Source organism: Podarcis gaigeae (genome assembly GCF_964106915.1).
Source record: "Podarcis gaigeae genome assembly, chromosome: 5".
Classification (NCBI taxonomy): domain Eukaryota; kingdom Metazoa; phylum Chordata; class Lepidosauria; order Squamata; family Lacertidae; genus Podarcis; species Podarcis gaigeae.
In genome coordinates this window covers 1170461-1192897 of record NC_139681.1, presented here as the reverse complement: position 1 = coordinate 1192897, position 22437 = coordinate 1170461, and the positions used below count along the sequence as shown (strand labels likewise).

Below are 22437 nucleotides of genomic sequence, written 5' to 3'. Positions count from 1 at the left end.
TCATTTCATTAACTTACATTTGCTGAAGCTAGAATTTCCTGAAAGGTGCATTTTTTTTAACATTCATACAGATTATAGTGTTTTTTCAAATAGTCCTTAAACTTTTCCCAGTCCTCCTCAGTTGTTTCTTCTCCCACGTCTCGGATTCTGCCAGTCATTTCAGCCAGTTCCATATAGTCCATCAACTGCGATTGCCATTCCTCCAGCGTGGGTAAATCTTGTGTCTTCCAGTATTTTGCAATCAGGATCCTTGCTGCTGTGGTAGCATACATGAAAAAGGTTCTGTCCTTCTTAAGCACTCTCTGGTCCACCATGCCCAGAAGGAAGGCCTCTGGTTTTTTAGGTAAGGTAAATCTCAATACCTTTTTTAGTTCATTATGGATCATTTCCCAGAAGGCCTTCACTTTCGGGCAGGTCCACCAGAGATGAAAGAATGTCCCTTCCGCCTCTCCACATTTCCAACATTTGTTGTCAGACAGATGATATATCTTAGCTAACTTGACTGGGGTCATGTACCACCGGTATACCATTTTCATAATATTTTCCTTCAAGGCAGTACATGCCGTGAATTTCAAACCGGTGTTCCATAACCTTTCCCAGTCTGCAAACATAATGTTATGCCCCACATCCTGAGCCCATTTTATCATAGCGGATTTGACTGTCTCATCCTGTGTATTCCACTTGAGCAGCAAGTTATACATTCTCGAAAGTAGTTTACTTTTTGTTTTTTTAAAAAACATTTTTTATTGCTTTTTTTTAAAAGTACAGAAATACAGAAAAAAGAATAAAGAGTGGTTATAAGAAAGAGAGATATAAATAACAAATTTCCATATTCTTTTTCCATCTAACCTATAGGACTTCCCCACATCCTCCGAACCCTGCGTTCTCTGTCTTATAAAGCATCAGCAATTTGTTAACTTATTTCAAAACTTATTGTAACTTCCATTTTATCATGTTCCCTATTTTCAATTTTACTATCGCTCAATTCTTGTATGTTTTATATTAAACACAATAAAGTTATTTCATTATTTTACCTCTGAATTCTTGTGTCTTAATTTTCATTCCAATAACTTACATTTGCTGAAGCTAGAATTTCCTGAAAGGTGCATTTTTTTTTTTTTTAACATTCATACAACTTATAATGTTTTTTCAAATAGTCCTTAAACTTTTCCCAATCCTCCTCAGTTGTTTCTTCTCCCACGTCTCGGATTCTGCCAGTCATTTCAGCCAGTTCCATATAGTCCATCAACTGCGATTGCCATTCCTCCAGCGTGGGTAAATCTTGTGTCTTCCAGTATTTTGCAATCAAGATCCTTGCTGCTGTGGTAGCATACATAAAAAAGGTTCTGTCCTTCTTAAGCACTCTCTGGTCCACCATGCCCAGAAGGAAGGCCTCTGGTTTTTTAGGTAAGGTAAATCTCAATACCTTTTTTAGTTCATTATGGATCATTTCCCAGAAGGCCTTCACTTTCGGGCAGGTCCACCAGAGATGAAAGAATGTCCCTTCCGCCTCTCCACATTTCCAACATTTGTTGTCAGACAGATGATATATCTTGGCTAACTTGACTGGGGTCATGTACCACCGGTATACCATTTTCATAATATTTTCCTTCAAGGCAGTACATGCCGTGAATTTCAAACCGGTGTTCCATAACCTTTCCCAGTCTACAAACATAATGTTATGCCCCACATCCTGAGCCCATTTTATCATAGCGGATTTGACTGTCTCATCCTGTGTATTCCACTTAAGCAGCAAGTTATACATTCTCGAAAGTAGTTTACTTTTTGGCTCTAACAATTCAGTCTCTAGTTTCGATTTTTCCACCTGGAATCCAACTTTTTTATCTATTTTAAATACCTCTTGAATTTGCGCATAGTGCAACCAATCTCGTACCTTAGTTTTCAATTTCTCCAAACTTAGCAACCTCCAATTGTCTCCAGTTTTTTCAATTATTTCCCAATATTTAGGCCAGTGGGCCTCCATGTTGGGTCTCTTACGTGCCTTGGCCTCCACCGGTGAGAGCCATCTCGGAGTTTTACTCTCCAATAAGTCTTTGTATTTTATCCAGACCCTCCAAATTGCTCTTCTGACAATATGGTTTTTAAACAATTTGTGCACTTTGGCCTTGTCATACCACAAATATGCATGCCACCCAAACGCATTGTCAAACCCTTCCAGATCCAGGACATCAGTGTTCTCCAATAAAATCCAATCTTTCAACCAGCAGAAGGCTGCAGATTCATAATATAGCCTCAAGTCTGGCAGGGCAAATCCCCCTCTTTCTTTCGCATCAGTTAATATTTTAAACTTTATTCGGGGCTTTTTGCCCTGCCAAACAAACTTAGAAATATCCTTCTGCCACTTTCCAAAACATTCCACCTTGTCCACGATCTGTAGGGCCTGAAACAAAAATAACATTTTCGGCAATACATTCATCTTTACAGCAGCTATTCGGCCTAACAAGGAAAGTTTCAGTCTTGACCATATATCCAAGTCTCTTTTGATTTCTGACCAGCATTTCTCATAATTATCTTTAAACAAATTCAAATTTTTGGAGGTCAAGTACACCCCTAGGTATTTTACTTTTTTAACCACATTCAACTCCGTTTCTTTGGAGAACTCATCTGTTTCTGTAACTGTCAAATTTTTTGCTAAAACCTTGGTTTTTTGCTTATTTAACTTAAACCCCGCCACCCGACCAAAATCAGAAATTAATTCTAACACTCTTTTAGTGCTGGAGACTGGTTCCTGAAGTGTTAATACCAAGTCATCTGCAAATGCTTTCAATTTATATTGTTTCACTCCGACCTCAATTCCCTGGACCAACCGGTCCTTTCTAATCATATTTAGCAACACCTCCAGGACTGAAATAAACAATAGGGGGGATAGAGGGCACCCCTGACGTGTCCCTTTTTCAATTTTAAACTCCTCTGTCACCACATTGTTTACTATCAATTTAGCTTTTTGTTCTGTGTAGATTGCTTCTATACCATTTTCGAACCCCCGCCCCACTCCCATCCCTTCCAAATTTTTCTTCATAAACATCCAAGAAATATTATCAAAGGCCTTCTCTGCATCAACAAAAATCAAAACCGCTCTGGTATTCAGATTTGTTTGTAGAAGTTCCAAAATGTCAATAATGTTTCTTGTGTTATCAAACAAATGCCTACCAGGGAGAAAGCCAGCCTGGTCCTTGTGAATCACTTCATTTAGTACTTTTTAAAGTCTATTTGCCAAAATATCTGCAAAAATTTTATAATCCACATTTAGGAGTGAAATGGGGCGGTAGTTCTTAAGTTGGGTCTTTTCAGTCTCTGATTTAGGTATCAATGTGATTATTTAGAATGTTCTGATTTAGAATCACAATTTCCAAGGCATTAGAAAGTTGAACGTCTTTGCTTTAAGTCTTTGAACAGAGCCGGGAGACAAACTTCCTGGTTGCGCCTCCCGCTTCAGTGCCAAAAGTTAATAAAATTTAGTCCCAAATTCAGTAAACTTCACCTACTCACGAGTAGTTTATTTTTAGCCGAATTGTCCCAGGAAAAGGGTCAGCGCTCACCGGCAGCAGCTTTGTGGCTTCACACCACAGAAAGAGCAATCGACTCACAGCACCGCGCCAGCCCTTTCACGCTCCAGAGCCCCTTACGAGGTCCCTTCGATGTTTCAAGGGGCGCTGATGGTGCCCGCCGAGTCCCACGACCACCGGCTATCACTGCCTGTGGGTTTCCAGTCAGGGTCTCCGCTTCGCCGTAGTGGACGACCCGTTTCTGCGGAGCTTCCCCCTCACAAATAGCAGGGGACTGCCATTGCCGTTCGCGCCGCCCCCGGAAGTGCCCAACTTATTTAAAGGACTATATTGTTGGACGTGTAACACTGTCAGTCTAATGAAAATATGTGAAATGTAACCGATATGCTTTTGTGCCTAATTGAAAGATTACAAGTAGTGCTGTATATAAGGAAACCATTACGATTGTAACTAACATCTTATCTCAGTGGGGAGGGGTGTTATGTACTGAAGTTCTCACTCTGGGCCAGCAGGGGGATACTGTAGATAGTTTTCCCTCAGGTCCACATATGCAAATAAGAAAATGAAAGTGACATTCAGTGATTGGATAGTTACAGAAAATTGTTACTGTTGCCTTGTATTTGAGCACTATATAAGCAGGCTGGCTGAACCCTTCAGATCAGTTCTGTTCTGGCCTGTGAATAAACTAGAGCTGTTTGAAGAATCACTGTGTCATCTGATATGTTCACCCACAACTTAACAGGAACAGTCTCCCTTGGGAGGTGGTGGATTCTTCTTCCTTGGAGGTTTTTAAGCAGAGATTGGTCATCTGTCATGGATGCTTTAGCTGAGATTCCTGCATTGCAGGGGGCTGGACTAGATGACCCTGGGGTATCTTCCAATTCTATGATTCTATGAACGTTAATTTACTCAAATGGTCTAACACTAAAAACAAGTACCACATGAAAGTGACTTCTGCAGAAGGTGCTTTAGGGTACAATTCCTCAGACCATTTTTTTGCTATTAAGTAAGTTTGCTGAGCTGGAAGCTGCCACTGAAGATTTGAGAGAATTCTCACAGAGGGAGAAATTATGACAACTGTGGAGCAGTACTGACCCTTCCAGGCCACCAAACACAATTTCCTCTCTACTATCTCCATTAAGCTGCCCTGGGTGAGGCAATTTCTGCCTGCCTTGTGGCATGCCAGCTCCTTTGTAGAATCAACATTAGTGTTGTCTTCTTAGCCTCATAAACACACTGTCTGATTTCTTAGGCCACATTGCTAAGGAAAAACACAAAGAACAGAAGCTAACCTAATTTTAGCTCCTGGACTCTTAAGCCATGAAAGAGTACCCACCCCAAATCTCACATAAGCAACATTAGAAATCACGCTGGGCCAGACAGCCTGGTAGCTCTTCAAGACAGAGAGATGTCTCTGTGAAGCAGGACACCGAAGCACCTGGATCCCTTTGACTGCATCACGCTGGGATTGAAAGTAGGGCTGTGTGCACACTAAGTGTTTGAAATGCACAGAGCACTCTTTTCTGTGCACATCTGTATAGTTTGTCCATACCTGTGCATTACACTGATAGCTGAAGCAGCAGCCATATCATCATCACCACCACCATCATCAATTAAATTTAATTACAGCCTTTCATCCAAGGATAACAGGGTGGTTTGCAATATAAAAACACAGAAACATATAATTAACACTAACCCCCACACCTGCGTTCTCAACTCCTCCCCCTGTGTTTCCACGCCCCACTGTAGGCATGTGTGCAGGTATTTATTTACCTTGTGTGCACAGTTGTTGTTGTTGTTGTACACGTTTTCCAGTATGGTATACCAGACTGTCAACGAACAGCAGATTAATTTTTAACCCTTAAAAAAAATGTGTCCCTTTCAGCCCCAGCAGTAGCCTACTCTCTCTGAGTTCAGGAGAGATGAGGTCCATTGCAGGCAGGAATTTGTTTGCTTGTGTGCAGCCAAGCAGTTTCTAATTTTTTTCAGAAACAAGTTTCCTGATACACCAGACTTTCGCCAAAATAAAGCGTGTCCCCCAGCCCAGCAGTAACCCACTGATAAAGCATAAACTAAGGTAAATGTGGAAGTGAATGAACAATTAGAAGCTAAGTGTGTCCTGAGAAGCATAAAGGAAGTGCAATTCTCTGCAGCGCTACACACCCACTGCAACATCACCATGAGGGGAGCCACAGCAACAAGTGTACTGTTCACATGCTCTTTCTTTTGTACACACATGGGCTGAAATGTGAATTTATTTAGGCTTAAATCTATTTGCACATCAAACCTGGTTTGTGGGGGAAAACACATCAAGTCATCAGAAAAAACAGGATGTGTCTGCATTGGGGTTGAAGTCTCATGTACAATAATAATTTTTAAAAGCCAAGCACACGGTATGCACTGAATGCACACTAAACTGTAGTGTGTGCGCAGCCTAGGACCTTCTGAACCACATCAGTCATCCACATAGCATTTGCAAGTAGCTGTGTAAAGGCACCTATGTAGAGAGCTGACCCTACAATTACATGGAATCAGTTCCTATTAAAATTAATGCTAGCTGATTCCCATAATTATAAAAAATATGAAGGGCAAAATAAACAAATAAAACCATAATATTAGCAAGCCTTGATAAAGTAAGGGTCAGTCATATCTAAAGAAAAGATAGATTAGCCATTGCTGCTGCTTGGGTGCTTTCTGCGCATGAGAGTGTTCCATATGCCCATTTTCCCAGTAATCCTTACAACCGTCTGTTTCATCACCATTATCCTGACATTGTAGATGGAGCGTATGTATGTATGTCTGCTAAGACTGAAAAAGCATCAGCTTAACTAAGACCAACTGGTAAGTTCATGGCTGAAGTAAGATTTGTCTTTCAGAGTCTTTCAGTCTGTTGTATTCTTAACCATTGCACAAGCTCCCACCGAATACATCTTTAAGTTAAAGTGTTCTGGAATGGCCTATCAAAATGTTGCATAAAAGAAATTCCATTTGATTTTGAGGAGTCATCTGGCAAAACATTTAAGGAATTCTGAGGGAAGTCAAAAGTTAGGTAATGTTATGGGGGGGGCGGCGGAATCAGATGGGTGGATGGATGGATTAACATACTCCTGGTTTGTTCTGGTGCTAGCATTTTATTTGATCCACACTCCCAGGAAATGTATTTGCATATTAAGCTCAATAGTTCACTTTCTGTGAAATAAAAAAGTGCAAGTTCACAACAAGGAAATAGTCATATGGAGAGGAAAAAAGGTACTTACACTGCAAAGTGATAAATGAAACACTTCCATCCACTCGGCCGTTCCAGAAAGTTGTACACATCTCCCTGCATACTAGTTTTGGTTAAGTATGGGCCATAAAAGCATTTTGTAGGGTAGGCCCGGTGTACCTCACTTCCTGTCATGGATTCGGTGTTTATCTGGAAAGCAGGATCATGTGGATTTTCTTCTTCAGAGTTTGAATAAATTTTTGATCCATTAGTCACCAAAGAATCGGGATCAAGTGCCACAGAAGAGTACTGCATATTGTTTAAGTTTGCTCGCACTTCCAAAAAGGTTGCAGACTTCCTGTGTCCATTCAGGTTCCCCACTTGGGAGTCAGAATGCTGAACTCTACTGCAAAGGTTATACATTGGGTGCCCACCAGTTTCACCATTACCGTAAGACATTCTGTAATGAAGTAGGTGTATTGCTCAACTTGATCAATATTTAAAATTATAAAAGGTATTGTATATCTTCTCTGCCTTTGGCATTCTCCAGCCACCCAGTAAGAAGTCAAACATTATTGTGGAACAACACCGCCGTGTGCAGCCAGTCTGTCACCTGTTACCAGGATTCTGAAATTAAATCACAAGAAGATGTTTAGATAATGGAAGTCTCAAGTAATAGATAAAGGCTCTGAAGGAGGAAAGCAATTAAAGAGTCACTATGCAGCAAAGCAAGTCAGGAGCATAACTTGAGTGTTATTTATAGACTAGTACATGGCACCATTTTTAACAAACTGACACATTGCTTAAGGTTTGGAAATGCTGACAGTGGCCCATAAGGAAGTTCCAGGAATCATTTGTGACAACCACATTATTTATTTCAAAATTCACTTAAAAGTTTTGTCCGTAAGAGAGTTCACCTAAGGCGCTTAAGTGCACATTGAAAAGTGAATGGATCAAAAACATGCAGGAGAAATGGAATTAGTTGCAGCTCCCTGTTGAATGTACATTCTGTGGCAAACCTGGATTTGTATGAAATGGACCCAGTGTTAAAGGACAAGTCAGAACTGCTCAGCTGCCTTTTTCTTTTATTTCAACCCCCCCCCCCCCACACAAATACAATACAATAAACGAAAAGACAAACAATCAAAATAGACTAAACTATTAACTTTAAAATGCTTGGTCAAAAAGGCAAGTTTTGACCTGGAACCAAATAGTTGCAAAGTTGGCACCAGTCATTCTAAATTTTATATTAGCATTTTTTGCTAATATGTCTGGCATCCAGAGTATACCCGGTTGTATTTGTAAAACCCAGTACTGAGACTGCAATACAGCAGACAAGCTAACGCTTTGAAAGGGCAAGGCCTCCATCTATGAATTATTGAAAAGTTTAACTTTAAACTGCATATATAACTTTAGGCATTTTGTAATTAATTATTTCTCTTATCTGTGTGAACTGATGGTACACTTAATTATGGGGATGGGGTGGAGAGAAACCTTAGAGATTATTCTTTGGGTTTCTTGCAGTCTGTATCCTTTACATTTTTTCAGTCAGATTTTAAGCCTTAGTTCCATAGGTAGGAAACTCCTGCAAACCTAGTGCAAATAGAACTTTTTAATCTTTTACAACAGCTTAATACAAGATTAGGCACATGGCAAATGTTAATGCACTCACTGCTTCAATGTTTGGTCTGGATAACCAGTTAACCCCCCCCCCCCCAAAAAAAAAACAACCACTGAGAACTGTATTTTGTTCCTTCCGGAAATTATTTTGCTTTACAGACTCGGAGCAAGTTAGTCTTTAGACATACTGTATTACCAAAAAGAAATGGTGTGTGTGTGTGTGTGGAAGACTTGGACAATTCACATAAAATACCATAAGAAAGCATAAGAAAGCATTGTCATTATATTGTCATCAAGTCAGTCTTCATAACTGCCGCTTCAACACTGAGCAATTTCATAACTGTATCTATACCATGTCTATCCTTCCCGCATTTGAATGCAGGGTTTTAAGGCTTAAATTCCTTTTCAAAACATGCCCATTCCCAGATTTCGCTATTTTGAGAGGTTCTAAACTTCTGAATAGCTCTCTTTGTACAAACTTTGAATACGGCAAACACATTAGATATTTCCAGCAACGCTGTTGCATCAGTATTTCCTCAGTTTCCTAGTAATTGCATTTAACTTTTCTACCCTCACGTTTAACATTTCAGAATGAATTTATAAGCCAGCAAAGAGAAATTTTGCTTGCTCAAATCCTTAAAGCAAATAAAATTAGCTGGAATACTGAGTCCTATGTCTGATAGCGTGCAGCAGATCTTGGTATGGCAAGGCGGCTGCTCCTGATTTGATGCGTGAGACAGAAAAGACAAAACCTGAAACCTTCTGGAAGGCAGCACATACCCTCTCCTGTTGCAGGGTGTTTTTTCTCTCCCTTGGCGCTTCCCTCTGCTCCATATGGCATAATCCAAGGACAGGAACAGCGAGAGAGTCGTCTGGCTCTGCCCCCTGGCTGATAAAGTCCCACCCTAACCCATTCAGAGGACCTCCCCATGTCTTGTTAGTTTTCCTTTGGCAGAAAACCTGTAGGGCATCATTTTGATGGTGCTGATCATTTTGTGACTGACAGATGTGGCTTTTTCCTTTCCTGTGCTTTTATCAGCATGTGGGGAGGGGTGGCCAGGCAGATTTCCCTCTCTACCCTCCCTTCAAATCCAGAACAAATGGATTAAGCATAGTTTTCTTATCTCCTCTGAATTCAGACTTGGCTTAATTTCAGACAAAGCTTAATGGACAGGATCTGCGGAAGCCTTGGGTGTTAAAAATGCCTATGAAGATTTGATGAAACCCATGCAAGACAATTTCAGCATCATGCACCAACTGAACATCATCACACTGCTCCTATCTTGGAACTAACTATCTTGCTCACTGGGAAAAGCCTTCAGAATATTGAAGAGCAAGTCTAGCCAGTTACATTGCTAACTGGAAATGTCTCCATGCTGGCAGGGGTAAGTACAACCCTTCTGCATTTCCCCCCTGTTTTTAACAAAGCACACTTTTAAGGCTTTAAAAAACCCCTCAAACTTTCTCAGAACACACTGGCTGCATTCACACATCACAATAAGCCACTATTCATGGTTTACTGTGAACAGACAGAGACGTCCCACTTTCAACAGCAAGAAACCACAATCCCCGACTTCACATTGTCCAAGGTGGGGATTTTGGCTTGTTTGAGCCACGGACCTACTATTTAAAGAAACAGTAAAATTGAAATTGGGCATGTCCAAACTCTCAGACACACCTACAGCAACTCTTTTCATCTTTGTCACAGACTTCTAAGATATACATCTTTAAAGATGGGGGTGGGGGGCCTGTTCCTAAAACTGCATCCGAACAGCAGAGCACAGCCATGAAGTGTTGCATGAAAGTATAGACTAGACTTTATACTAGTAAGGTTGTGATCCTATGCACATTTACTAGGGAATAAGTCCCATTTAACACACCTGGAATTCTTTCTGAGTAAATGTGCAGATTGCCCCATTCAATTTAGTTCTATCTGCAGAAAGGTGTGAAATTTGCTATGGGGACACTGAAACCCAGTGGCGTAGCGTGGGTTGTCAGCACCCGGGGCAAGGCAAGTAATTTGTGCCGCCTAACCCATGGATTTGCACCTCCTAACCCGTGGATTTGTACCCCTAACCCTAACCCCCAGATGTTGCGCCCGGTGCGGCTGGCCCCCCCTGCACCCCCCACGCTATGCCACTGCTGAAACCCAATTTCTTGCAAGTTGGGAGGTTTTCTGCAATGTAGGCATACAAAAACAGGTTTCAACCACCTTAAAGGACTCTAATCCAGATTTCTTCAAGATCTATATACGTTGGTTTTGGGAACAAGATTCAGATTCTCCTGAAATCAGGTTTCAATACAATCATGACTTGGTTTCAATACAATCATAACAAAACGTATATGCAGTAAAAAGGCTTATTGGATCCTATCTACTGTACAGTACAAAATTCCTCATAACAAATAGTGAATGCGTGTATTTTAACTATTCAGCCAGTCCTATATGTAATTTAGAAATTAAAATTATAACCATTTCTCTATGAAGTGGTTTTCTTGACAAGATACAGCAATTGCTTGAGCAAATTAACTTCTTCATCTTCTGGGCAGCTGCTGTCTTGGTTCAAAAGAACATAGCAAAAGTTTTCAAAGTCAGATATTGCAGTATGTCTATTGTAAAAAATAAATATATCTCTCTTTCTGGAGTAGGGAGAGAAGGTATAATATAAAATATATTATTTCTCCATTGCTTTCTGGCTGCAAATTTATAAAAAAGTTAACGTATAGCTGTTTTGTATATCTAACACCAAGAAGGGAAGTTCTTTAAAAGCAGTTGCATGAAAGTTTTTGTCAAAGGAAAGAATGTGCAAGCCTATTTTTAATACTGAAAGTGTATCACGCTTTAGGAGTAAACAAAGCTGAAAACTGGATGTTAGAATCATGGAACTGTAGAGTTGGAAGTGACCTTGAGGGTCATCTTAAGGGCTGCCACATGGAAGAGGGAGCATGCTTGTTTTCTCCGGCTCTGGATGGTAGGACTTGAACCAAGGGCTTCAAGTTGCAAGAAAGGAAATTCCAACTAAACATTTGGAAAAACTTTCTGACAGTAAGAGCTGTTCAGTAGTGGAGCAGACTCCAAGGAGAGATGGTGGACTCTCCTTTCTTGGAGGTTTTTAAGCAGAGGTTGGATGGCCATCTGTCGTGGATGCTTTAGCTGCGATTGCAGGGGGTTGTACTGGGTGACCTTTGGGGTCCCTGCCAACTCTGTGATTCATCAACCCCCTGCAATGCAGGAATATTAACTAGATCATCCGTGGCAGATGGCCATCCAACCTCTGCTTAAAAACCTCCAAAAGGAGAGTTCACCACGGCTGTAGGACTTCCTCAGCATTTGCATGTCTTCTATCCTTGCTGCCTCAACATAAGGTACTGTATCTGATATTTTCAAGTCACCTGTCATCTAACATTCCTTCTAGTATCACCCACCACATTTTCACAGCGTTATAAAAGCATATGTTTGGGAAATTTCAGGCACTGGGTATTGAAATAACTGTCTAGTTACCAACACCTAATTTTTATGATCACATAAGAGCTCAGAATGGGCAACAAAATTCCCATTACAGGGGGCTTTAATAAGGTATCTGTCATACTGAATGAAACATTTTTAACTGTATGGCTAACTTATGTGAAATCTATGGCCACTGAGAAAACTACAAATGCCCCATAATGAACAATGCAGAAAGCAGTTGCATATTTTGAGGTGAAATGGCACAAAACAAAAACACTGATCTTTGCCCATTTCTTAAATCTCAGCTGTTCCTGTGGATCTGAGTGAACAAATTCTGGCTATGAGTTGCACTCAGCTAACTTTTCCTCAGAGCAATTATTAATTAATTAATTACTCAAGGTCTACGGTGAATAAATGTTAGCTGAATGAAATATCTGTAATAACAGCCATGCCCATGAAGCTGACCAATCTGTCATCTGCGGCTCTTGTTATCTTTTAATGAACCCAAATGGTGAATGGCTGAGTTTCCAGGTATAGGTAATTTGCCACTGCATTTTTAAATTGAAATAATTCAACTAGTTGACCACCTGATTAAGATTTGTACCTCGTCCATAATAACGGGCCTTGGAGGCTGCTGTTTCCTGCAAATGAAAAATGCTACCAGTTCCCCAAGTTGGATCTCATTCCTTTCCACATGCCTGCATTAGGTTATAATTTATAATTATACTATAAATATTATTATTAATAATTAATAATCCAGACGGTTCATTAGATACACTATGGTTAAAAAAAGCTTTTAATGGTAAATATTCCAAATCTAGAGACAAAGTGAAGGCTAGATGATGAATATGTAAGAGAAGAAAAGGGAACTCTGCAATCCTATACATCTCCACTCAGAAGACTCATTGATATGTGTTTGGGACTGATTATAGGTATTTTGAGTACTTTGCCAATTTTAGTATATGTGCTGCAATCCCAATATGGGGGTCCTTTGTTAATCTAACCCAATTGGAGGTAATCCAAAACCAGCTGCTTAGAAGGTTGCTAAAATTACCCAGGTGTGTAGGCAATACTGCTATACGACTTGAACTAAGTGTTACATCTCTAGAAACCACATTATGGAAATGCATCCTCTGTTACTGGTTGGCATTATGGCATAAACTTCCAAATCTCCACTTGATACAGTGTCTCTGGAGAGACGACTTCCCTAGCCCTTGGGCGAAAATAATACATGGGAAACTTGTGTCCTTAGGACTGTCTACATCTGAACTACTAAAATTGGATTTAATTTCTGCCAAGAGAATTATAACTCACAAATTAGAGATGGATTTACAATTTAATATTGTGACAGGTGGTGGCACCTGTTCGCCGATAAACCTTGGCTTAACACCACCAACGAAACTTCCATCTTATTTAACTACCTTATCTGTGGTGATGCACAGGTATGCCTTTATAAAGGCTAGATTCAATGTTTTCCCATCAAATGTGTTGGGTAACAGACTCTCCAACGGACAGATCTCACTCCTCTGTGACTGTAAAAGTAGATCTATAGAATCGTTATATCATATAATCTTCTGTTGTCCTTTACATTCGGCTTCACGGTCCAAGTTTCTGGCCCCATATTTATCGAGAATTGCTGACAGACCTCAGGAAGCCCAAATAATATACTTATTAAACGACGAAGACTCAAGTAGATCCCTTGCAGTCGCTAGATACCTGATTAATGTCTTATTTCATAAGAGGAGAAATGGATCACTGTATGACTCTGACAGCTTAGCCAAACTTAAGAACCATCAATAAGTGCCAGAACTAAGACGCATATCCCCCAAAATCTGAGGGATTTGAATTGCGGTTGACATAGAGAGAGCTTATTGTGTATAGTGTTTACTTAATTGAAGTAAAATTGGTTTTATATGGGTGTTTTAACTTGGAACTGTTTAAATTGTATTGTTTATGGATAAATTTTGATGTATTGTTTTAGATATGGGCCAATGGCCGTAATAAATCAAACTATCAACTAACTATCAACTAAGTACTTTGCCATTAAACTAGATCGGAGATACAGTGGTACCCCGCAAGATGAACGCCTCGGAAGACGAAAAACTCGCTAGACGAAGCAATTCTCCCCGCTGCCCCTTCCCTTGCTTTAAAACAGGTCCGGGGACAGAGGGGAAGGCGCGCGGCGCTTCCCCTCTGTCCACGGACGGCCTCCATAGGAACGCATTGATTGATTTTCAATGCATTCCTATGGGAAACCGTGCTTTGCAAGATGAAAAACTCACAAGAAGAAAAAACTTGCGGAACGAATTAATTTCGTCTTGCGAGGCACCACTGTACATCTACTTTTCTTGATTATAATGCTTCAATTCTAACAGGGTTTAAATACACCTTTCATTAAGAGTCCTTTCTCCATACAAAACCACATAGACTGGTCGGGAAACTTTTCCAGTATGCAAGCTGTCTCCTTTCTCCACCAACCCTTACAAGCCATTAGGGCCACCAGCTGTCAATTACTTGATGACATTAGGTGATAACTTCAAAGTGAGTGGTAGCCCCCTTGAAGTCTGTTTGCTGATGGTTTGGATTCAAACTATTCTGCAAATGGAAGTTTCCCCTCTTAGACTTAAAGAAAAAAATGTCCATTTTCCAGGCAAGGTTCGATTCTATACCATGCCTGGCTGCAAACAGGCAAAGGGGGTGTCTCTCACCACCCATCAGATGATTGATGCCGAGAACAAACTCCTTTGAAGAAGAGCTCAGTGCAACTCAGCCAATCTCAGCCACGTATTTACCTGCCCCACACCTGGTCTTACATATAGCACCAAGTGTTAGGCAGGCAGGTGAATGCAATTTGGAGAAAATGCATCAGCCAGATTAGTTGCATGGGCCGGAGGTTCCTCATTGCAGTACGGACTCATTGTTAAAACCGTGTTTATGGAAGACAATCTTACTCGGCTACGAGTGATCGCCAAAGAAAGAAGATACCAAGACTCAATATGAACACTAATATCAAGTAATTCTTAGAATTTATATGTCACTTTGGGCACGTTCACCAATCTTTTGCACACTTATCACCATGTTGCAATTGTAAGAGACTGTGGTGTTGTATTTTATCTGTGTGTGACAAACCCCAGCACCACACTCACCCACCCCACCTGGGAATCGGACACGTCTCCAGGCTACAACTCCTTTTCAGCCCCTACTCTCACACTCTCATGTTTGCAAGCAGACGAGGAACTGTGATACTCAAGGCCGGAAGTACTTGCCTCTTGCAGCCCAAGGAGCAACTTACTCTCTATTTCTTCTCTGCTTCGCTACCTTTTCCATAGTGCACATGCAATGTCTACCAGAACTAGTATGCAGCCAGCTTTTTAATATCCTGCAGCTTTATCAAAGCATAAAATCCCCAAGTAATTTTACATCTGCATTATAATTCTGAAAATGTCCCCGTTCAAGCCAATGGCAGTCTATTATGTGGAATGGTGGTAGGAAAAACGCAGCGTACAAGGCAACTTGTTCTTCATGCGATTGGAAGTGGTGGTAGGGAAGGGTAATGCAGGATATAATTGCCATTTCAAAAGCAGTCCCACATTTAGGTTGTAGTATTTTCTCCATGTGAAAATGGCCCTTGTCCATGCAAAATCTTTTAAAAAGTTTGAAACAACCAGAGCTGGAATTTTGCTTATTTAAGGGTAGTTTGCATTCTCAGTACACTATCTTCGAAGGGCCTCAAATCCAAAGACAAGACATACATACAAGTCCTGCTCTCAGATACATACATACATTCTGCTTGCCTGCCTTTTCTTTCATGATTTGCCTTTTGTGTGAGCAAGTACCAATGGACACCCTGTGAGTCTCCTGTCGTGTTTATATATATATATGTTTTTTATCATACCATTTTAACAGTAATTAAACATACTTTTACATCTTATTCAATTTTTTTGACTTCCATCAGTCATGTCTGAAAATTTTCCAATCTAATCTCTTAGTATGCATTTCTTATTTTCCCTATTACATTTCAAACTCATAACCAATGTCTCTATCTTTTTCTACTTTGTAACACTTTGTATATTTCGCCTTACAAAACTTCTTGTAGTCCTACTAGCGTAATTTGTTTATTACAGTTGCTCTTCACATAATTCATATACTTCTTCCAGTCTTCTGTAAATCTCTGGTCCCGCAGGTTTTGAATCCTTCCTGTCATTTTGTCCAATTCTGCAATAATTTCGTTAATTTCATTAATTTTGTCTGCCATTCTTCTTTCGTCAGAATTTCTTCTTGCTTCCATTTCTGGGCTAACAATACTCTTACCGCTGTTGTTGCATATAAGAACAGTTTAGCATCTTGTCTATTAATGGCTTGGCCTATAATACCAAGTAAAAATGCTTCTGGTTTTTTTAAGAATGTATATTTCAACATCTTTTCCATCTCATTATATATCATTTCCCAGAAGTACTTTACTCCTGTCGTTTTTATTTTAGCATTTTTTCTTTTCTTTTATGGACAAGGCATGGGGGAATTGGGAGAATTTAAATAATCATCATTATTTGAATGTGTTTCTAAGCTGATGAAATTAAAAAGCTTCGTACACTGAGAGGAGTGGGAGGCCTTCTTCAAATATATTCTAGGCCAGTGTTTCCCAAAGTTTCCATCACCCTGGGGTGATGGAAGGATCTGGGGTGGCATAGGAGCCTCAGGTGCAATGGGGGGACATTGAATAAAAATAAGTGGGCAGTGGAAACATAAAGAATTTTTTTTTTTTGAAAAACCGTTTGTACCTGTTTCATCTGTTGTGTAATGACACTTACCAATGTAACACAGAGTTCAAGCTTCAAGGTGTCCTATTTATAACATCTTTCTTTAGAATGATACAAGATGTAGGTAGAAATATAGGTGCATAAAAGAATGCAAATTTGTCACTGTATCTTTCTGTTTGTTCACTTAAAGTGGGTGCTGAGTAGGTTTTTTTTCTGAAAAGGGGGCAGTAGGCCAAATAAGTTTGGGCACCTCTATTCTAGGACATGTAATATATTTTTTAATATAGCAATGGATGTTATGAACCTGGAAGCTTGTTGACACAGATACATGATGGGAATTGTGTTTTTCTTGGCACTCTCACCCCTGATATGTACTTTCTATACTAGGCATAAAGAGACTTTCTGTTTTGATTTGGGAGGAGGGGACTAACAAGGGTTAATCCCACTTATGCAAGTTGTTTGGAGCAACTACAGCTGATTGTGAGGGAACTCAAAGGCTAAAGGTTTGAAGCAGAAATAACCTATCTGAGAAGTTTGGAAAGGGGTGTGTGGGTGTGGGTGTGCTTATTAAGGTTGTGTATCAGACATGGACAAATCCTGGATTCTGAACTGAATCACCTTGATTCAAGTCCATCTGGGATTTCGCTGGATCTGGTTGAGATAGCTCCAGAATCCTCCATGTTTGACCCAGAGAGACCCGGGACTGTCAAAAGGGGTGTGATTACACAGGAAGGGGTGTCATGGCTTCTGCAGTCCTGGCTGGCTCAGGATGGCAGTTGTAAGGTGAACTGTCAGAGAGGAGATGCCCTCAACATGAGGAGCCCAGGAGGGATAAAAACAGAACTTGGCCACACCTCCATGACCTCCTAGCAGGCCTGGTGCCCACATGCCCTTTATGTGAATGGGGGAGCAAGTAGATCCCAGTCTCTGCAGCTGCAAAGGACTTCAGAAGGTGCTGGTGAATGAATGAGAGACAAACAGACATCACTTCGGTGCATCAGTGCATCAGCCTCCCTCTCCCACAGATTATCCTTTTGCTGTCTGCATTAGGGATCTTCCTTTTGGAGAAGGGATTGTAGTCAATGAAGCAGTATTTGCTAACCCTCTGTTGGTTGTTGTGGAAGCCTCTGTGCAGCATTTACAGTTTTTCTCATGCAAGTCAAGCTCTCTTCCTGAAAGGAGTCATGGTTACTGAGTGCTTGACCAGCAGCAACTGTTAAGAGTTGAATGCCTACAGTGTTCACCACAAGATAGTTTACCTCCATGTTTGGTTTACAGCCATTTCCGCATCCTTTTTGCACAGTGCATGTGCACTCTGTGTTCTCTGCAAGGGGGCGTAATCCAAGGGAAATCTACAGTGAGTCACAAAGATGCCACAAGACTCTTTGATTTTTCTGCGATAGACTTACATGAAAATCATTCTGGAAATTGCTGCCAGAAGCTGATGAACGAGTTATTTATTTAGCCAATACCCTATATTCAGTGGAGGAAGAATAGGCATGAAGTATTTGCAGCTGTCATATTTTAAGGCATGTCCCCCACCCACTTTTAATTAACTCAAAAGTGTAGTCAGTGGAATATAACTTTTAAGGTCTCTCATGTCTTCTCTCAGGAACCCAAATCCAATGGCCTCACTTTATAGTAACTACCGGTAGGTTTTAAGCTTATATGATGTGCTCACACCATCTTATTGTCTCCCAGTTTTAAAGTTTATTCACCTACATATTCTCAGAATGGGACAGGTTGGTAATTCAATACTAAGAAATGACTAAAGCGAGTTTTAAAATAACTCCAATGCAGTAAGTTACAAAATCCATATTTCAACATTCTATCAATATAAATGACTGGAAATAATGAATAGGTTGGTGTATTGAAGACACTGTACACTTGTAATACTCAGCGTTCTCCATTGAGCTACACAAAAGGCGGCAAGAATTACTGCTTGCAATATTAGGCCTATTCTTATTGAAGAGGTATCAAATAGCAGCAGCAGAAAGCTTTCAAATAATGAGACAATATAAATTCTTGTACACTGAGCTTCAACTGTTACTTGACTCCTTGCTTCAATTATATTAAGTGTCCTAGCATTGTATTATTAGGTTTGCTTCAATCATTAGTAGTGCACTGGAAGAGGATCCACCCCACTGATAATGTGGAGGTAACAAAATATTGTCAAAAGTTGTACAACTATAAGCACATTTTCAGTGGCTGATCAAAGGGAAATCATTGCTTCAGTAGACTTACTGTATAAGAAATGTCTGCTATTCGGAAGAGTTCGAAAGGAAGTCACATCTGCTTCAAAAACCAATTTAAGGGCCAAATTGGGTGTTTACCTCACATTGAGAGGCTATTGTCCAGTTAAACAGTTTGGAACATAAAAACCTGCCTTATCCTGTCAGACCGTTGGTCCACCCAGTTTAGCATTTTCTACATTAGCAATGGCTCTCCAGGATTTCAGACGGAGTCTCCTAACTATCCCTAAAGATGCCAGGGATTAAGCCTCAGACCTTTTGCATGCTGTGCTCTGCTACTGAGCCACTACCTTCTAGAATCATATATAATTACTAAACTATACTATGCTATGCTATACTATACTATGGTCGTACCTTGGTTGTCAAACTTAATCCATTCTGGGAGTCCATTTGACTCCCGGAATCGTTCGAAAACCAAGGCACAGCTTCCAATTGGCTGCAGGAGCTTCCAGCACTCAATTGGAAGCCACAGAAGCTGCATCGGATCTTCAGCTTCCAAAAAACATTTGCAAACCGGAACACTTATTTCCAGGTTCGTGGCATTCGGGAGCCAAAACATACAAGTACCAAGGCGTTCAAGAACCAAGGTACGACTATACTATACTATACTGGGTGACCTTGGGCCAGTTGCTGCCTCTCAGCCTAACCTGGGTTGTTGTGGGGATTAAAGGAAGAGAGGGAGAACCATGTGTGCTTCCTTGAGCTCCTTAGAGGAAAAGGTAGGGCATAAATGCAAAAAATAAAAATGTTCCATGTGTTCTTCAACACTGATTTTACAGTTACTGAGCACAGGAAAAGCCTATGCTACTGGAGGTCTATACCTGCAGGCTTTTCTTCATCGATATTCACACCCCATGTGTGGACCTTAGGTGGGCAGCCATTCATGCTATGCAGCCACAGGTGTGCCTGCCCATTCTGTGCCTGCTGTCTGTTCATGCAGTGCGTATGTGCACTGGGCTAGAGTGATGGTCTCAAAGTCACTGTAAATTCCATGGTTCAGTGAATGTAGATTTGAACCTAGGACTCCCTAGCCATAGTCTGAAATTCTAACCAGTACGTGCAGAGTAGCCTTCCAGGTGTTGGTGGGACTCCAACACCTGACCATTAGCCACGATGGCTAGGGCTGATGGGAGTCCCAGTATCTGGTGGGCAGCATATGGGTGACCCCTGCACTACACCACACAAGCGTTAAGTGTGAGCTTTTATTAAAATGCTTTGAAAATACACACCATACATTTAAAGCACCCCCGCCCCAAAGAATGCTGGGAACTGTACCCCTTACAGAGGTGCAGTTCCAGCAACCCTTAAAAGCGAGTTCTGGGGACCTTTTTGGAGGAGCAGAAATGTGTTTTTAATGTCTGGTGTGTATGCAGTAAAACGCTATTAAGAGAAAACAGGGTAGGACCTCCAAAGTTCAGGTTTGACAACTCAGTCTTATCTTTTCAGTTTATACAGAAACCCTTTCAGTGACATGACTGACAATATAACTGTTGCTGAAACACTAACATGTTACTTGCATGTTTTCTTAAAATGTATTTAGCATTGATGGCATACTGATAGTGGCAAAATTAAAACTATAATTTCTAGTTAAATTTTATTTTAATTGTATTTTCATTAGCAATGAAACAAAGGGCTTGGTTGAAACTGAAATGTGCAGCTTTTCAGTTCAAATTTGATCTTGGCAATCCTCATCTGTGTGCATTTGAAGTTGAATCCTTCAGTTCAAATTCAGACTTATGTCCTCCCCTCACCCGTGTGTCCAGTCTACCAGCAATATCACATCTAGTTGTTTCTAAATTCCACTGCCACACCCCAATCATTCTTTCCATTCTAAGGCAAACTGGGCATGTGCACAGGTAACATAAAGCCTGTGAGCACACCCCTTTAAAAAAAAGTCCTGCCCAGGATGTGTGATTTATTGAATATGTGTTTCTGTCATGCCTCAGCTTTCTACTTATGCACAAATCTGAGGGTTTAACTATTAAAAAAAAGTACTCACTGCTGCTCCATTTCAGGAAGTATACACAATATGACATAAATGAGGAAACAAGCAGTGTGCATAAGTTTGGGGAAAGACTGTAGTGGTGCAGTTTGTATGATCAGATTTCAGCTTATCCACAAATCTAAGGGTTTAACTGTGGGGGTGAGGGTTACTTCACTGCCAGAGTGATACACAGCTGCCAGAAAACGAATGAGAAAGAAAACACAAATAGAGGGTGTGGAGTTGGTAACAAGCCAGTTCCACCCAGAGGGGTGGAAATGATGCTAAGTGTCCACTGCCAATTTATTGAACATGCATCCCCCTCCCTTGTGGATTATCTTCAAATCCAGAAAAAAACAATTTACTGGTAGGAAACACTGAGATTTGAGTGACATTGTGTGGATGACATTATATAAATTGGGACACAATCAGATTCTAATCCACACTAAATTTCAGTGTGGATAAACCCCAAAGAACAAGAGAGGACTCTTGAAAATGCCAGCAACCAGTCCTATATTTCAGCTGTTCCTGTGCGAGTTAGGAAGAATAGTATTAATCAGGAAGCAAGCATAGCAGCTTTCTTCTTTACAAACTTCTTTGCAGGTCAGTTAGTGCACAGAGGGGAGTGGGATTGCATATGCTGGCCCTAACCGCCATTCACTGTACAAAGCATGTATACATGCTGGAATTGTACATGTGTTCAAGAATCCTGGTTGCATCAGCATTCCTAATTACAAGTACAGATTCTACATGTGTACAACTGTCCTTTCTCACATCCTACCCAACAAATGGAATTAGAGCACCTGGTTCCTAAACATGCTTGCACCAGTGGGAATAGGATTTGGTCTCCAAGGGTGACAGATTGGTGACACCTAGCTTTTCATCTCCTCAGAAAGTTAACACGTTACAGTAGGTACAGATATAAGCCTACTCTGCAAAACTATGAAACTGCAGCTTGTAGTCTGCAAATATTTGCCAGTCGGGTTTTCTTAATGAATAAGTACTAGTACAAGTCCAGTGAACTAAAATTTCTTAACTTTAGAAGGGATTTCTGGTTCTCTCTTGTATTTTCAGGAGGCATTACAAGCATGCTGTATGGTCTTTTCAGTGCATCAGTGAGCCTGGTTTAAACACAAATATGTGCACAAGCTGAAGCCAGAATTAGACATCCAGTGAGAAATGAGGTTTTTTGATCCCATATTTGGTACAAAGCTGAGGGATTTGCAACAGAGAAATGGCAAGTGTATGGCAGTGTGGAATTCTTCCTCCCCTTGCTATCCACACAGACACAGCCCACCATCCCTCAAAGCCTGGTTTCTGAACAGGGCTAGGGAAAAACAGCTGGGCAGGGGGGTTAAAAAAAGCCGCCTCACAGCTGTGCATGATGGTGCACGATGTATTTCCAAGCCCAACCCTTCTCTCTGCTTACTGTTCACTTTTTATTTGGAACCTCTCGGGTGGAAGCGCCAGGCCACCTTCTTCTTCTTCCTCCCGAGCAGCCCTTGGAGCTCCCTCCCGGGATGTCCTGAGGCAAGGCCTGGTGGGGCCTGGAGTCCCACGGGCAGCCCTGGAGCAGCCCCGCCGCCCACAGGCCTCCTGCCAAGGCTTCCCTTGGCGTTTGGGGTTTTCTTTGGCTATGTATTTTTATGT

At 40.9% G+C, this 22437-nt stretch overlaps 1 protein-coding gene across 7 annotated transcripts in view; it reads right to left on the bottom strand.

The window, feature by feature from the left end:
- Nucleotides 1-22426, bottom strand: part of LOC310844583 (potassium voltage-gated channel subfamily KQT member 1-like) — a 405294-nt gene extending 382868 nt beyond the window's left edge. For 3 of the 7 annotated variants that reach the window (XM_083738755.1, XM_083738754.1, XM_083738756.1), the window contains exons 1-2: nucleotides 18799-22426; nucleotides 6785-7359 (exon numbers count right to left, since the gene is read on the bottom strand). In XM_083738755.1, the coding sequence (XP_083594881.1) occupies nucleotides 6785-7191 (407 nt within the window). In that variant the 5' untranslated portion in view covers nucleotides 7192-7359; nucleotides 18799-22426. Of the gene's footprint in view, nucleotides 1-6784; nucleotides 7360-9016; nucleotides 9101-9132; nucleotides 10139-18798 lie in introns of those variants that run through there. The other 4 variants (XM_083738753.1, XM_083738751.1, XM_083738757.1 and 1 more) reach the window with 4 other exon arrangements.
- Between the last annotated feature and the right edge of the window lie 11 nt (nucleotides 22427-22437).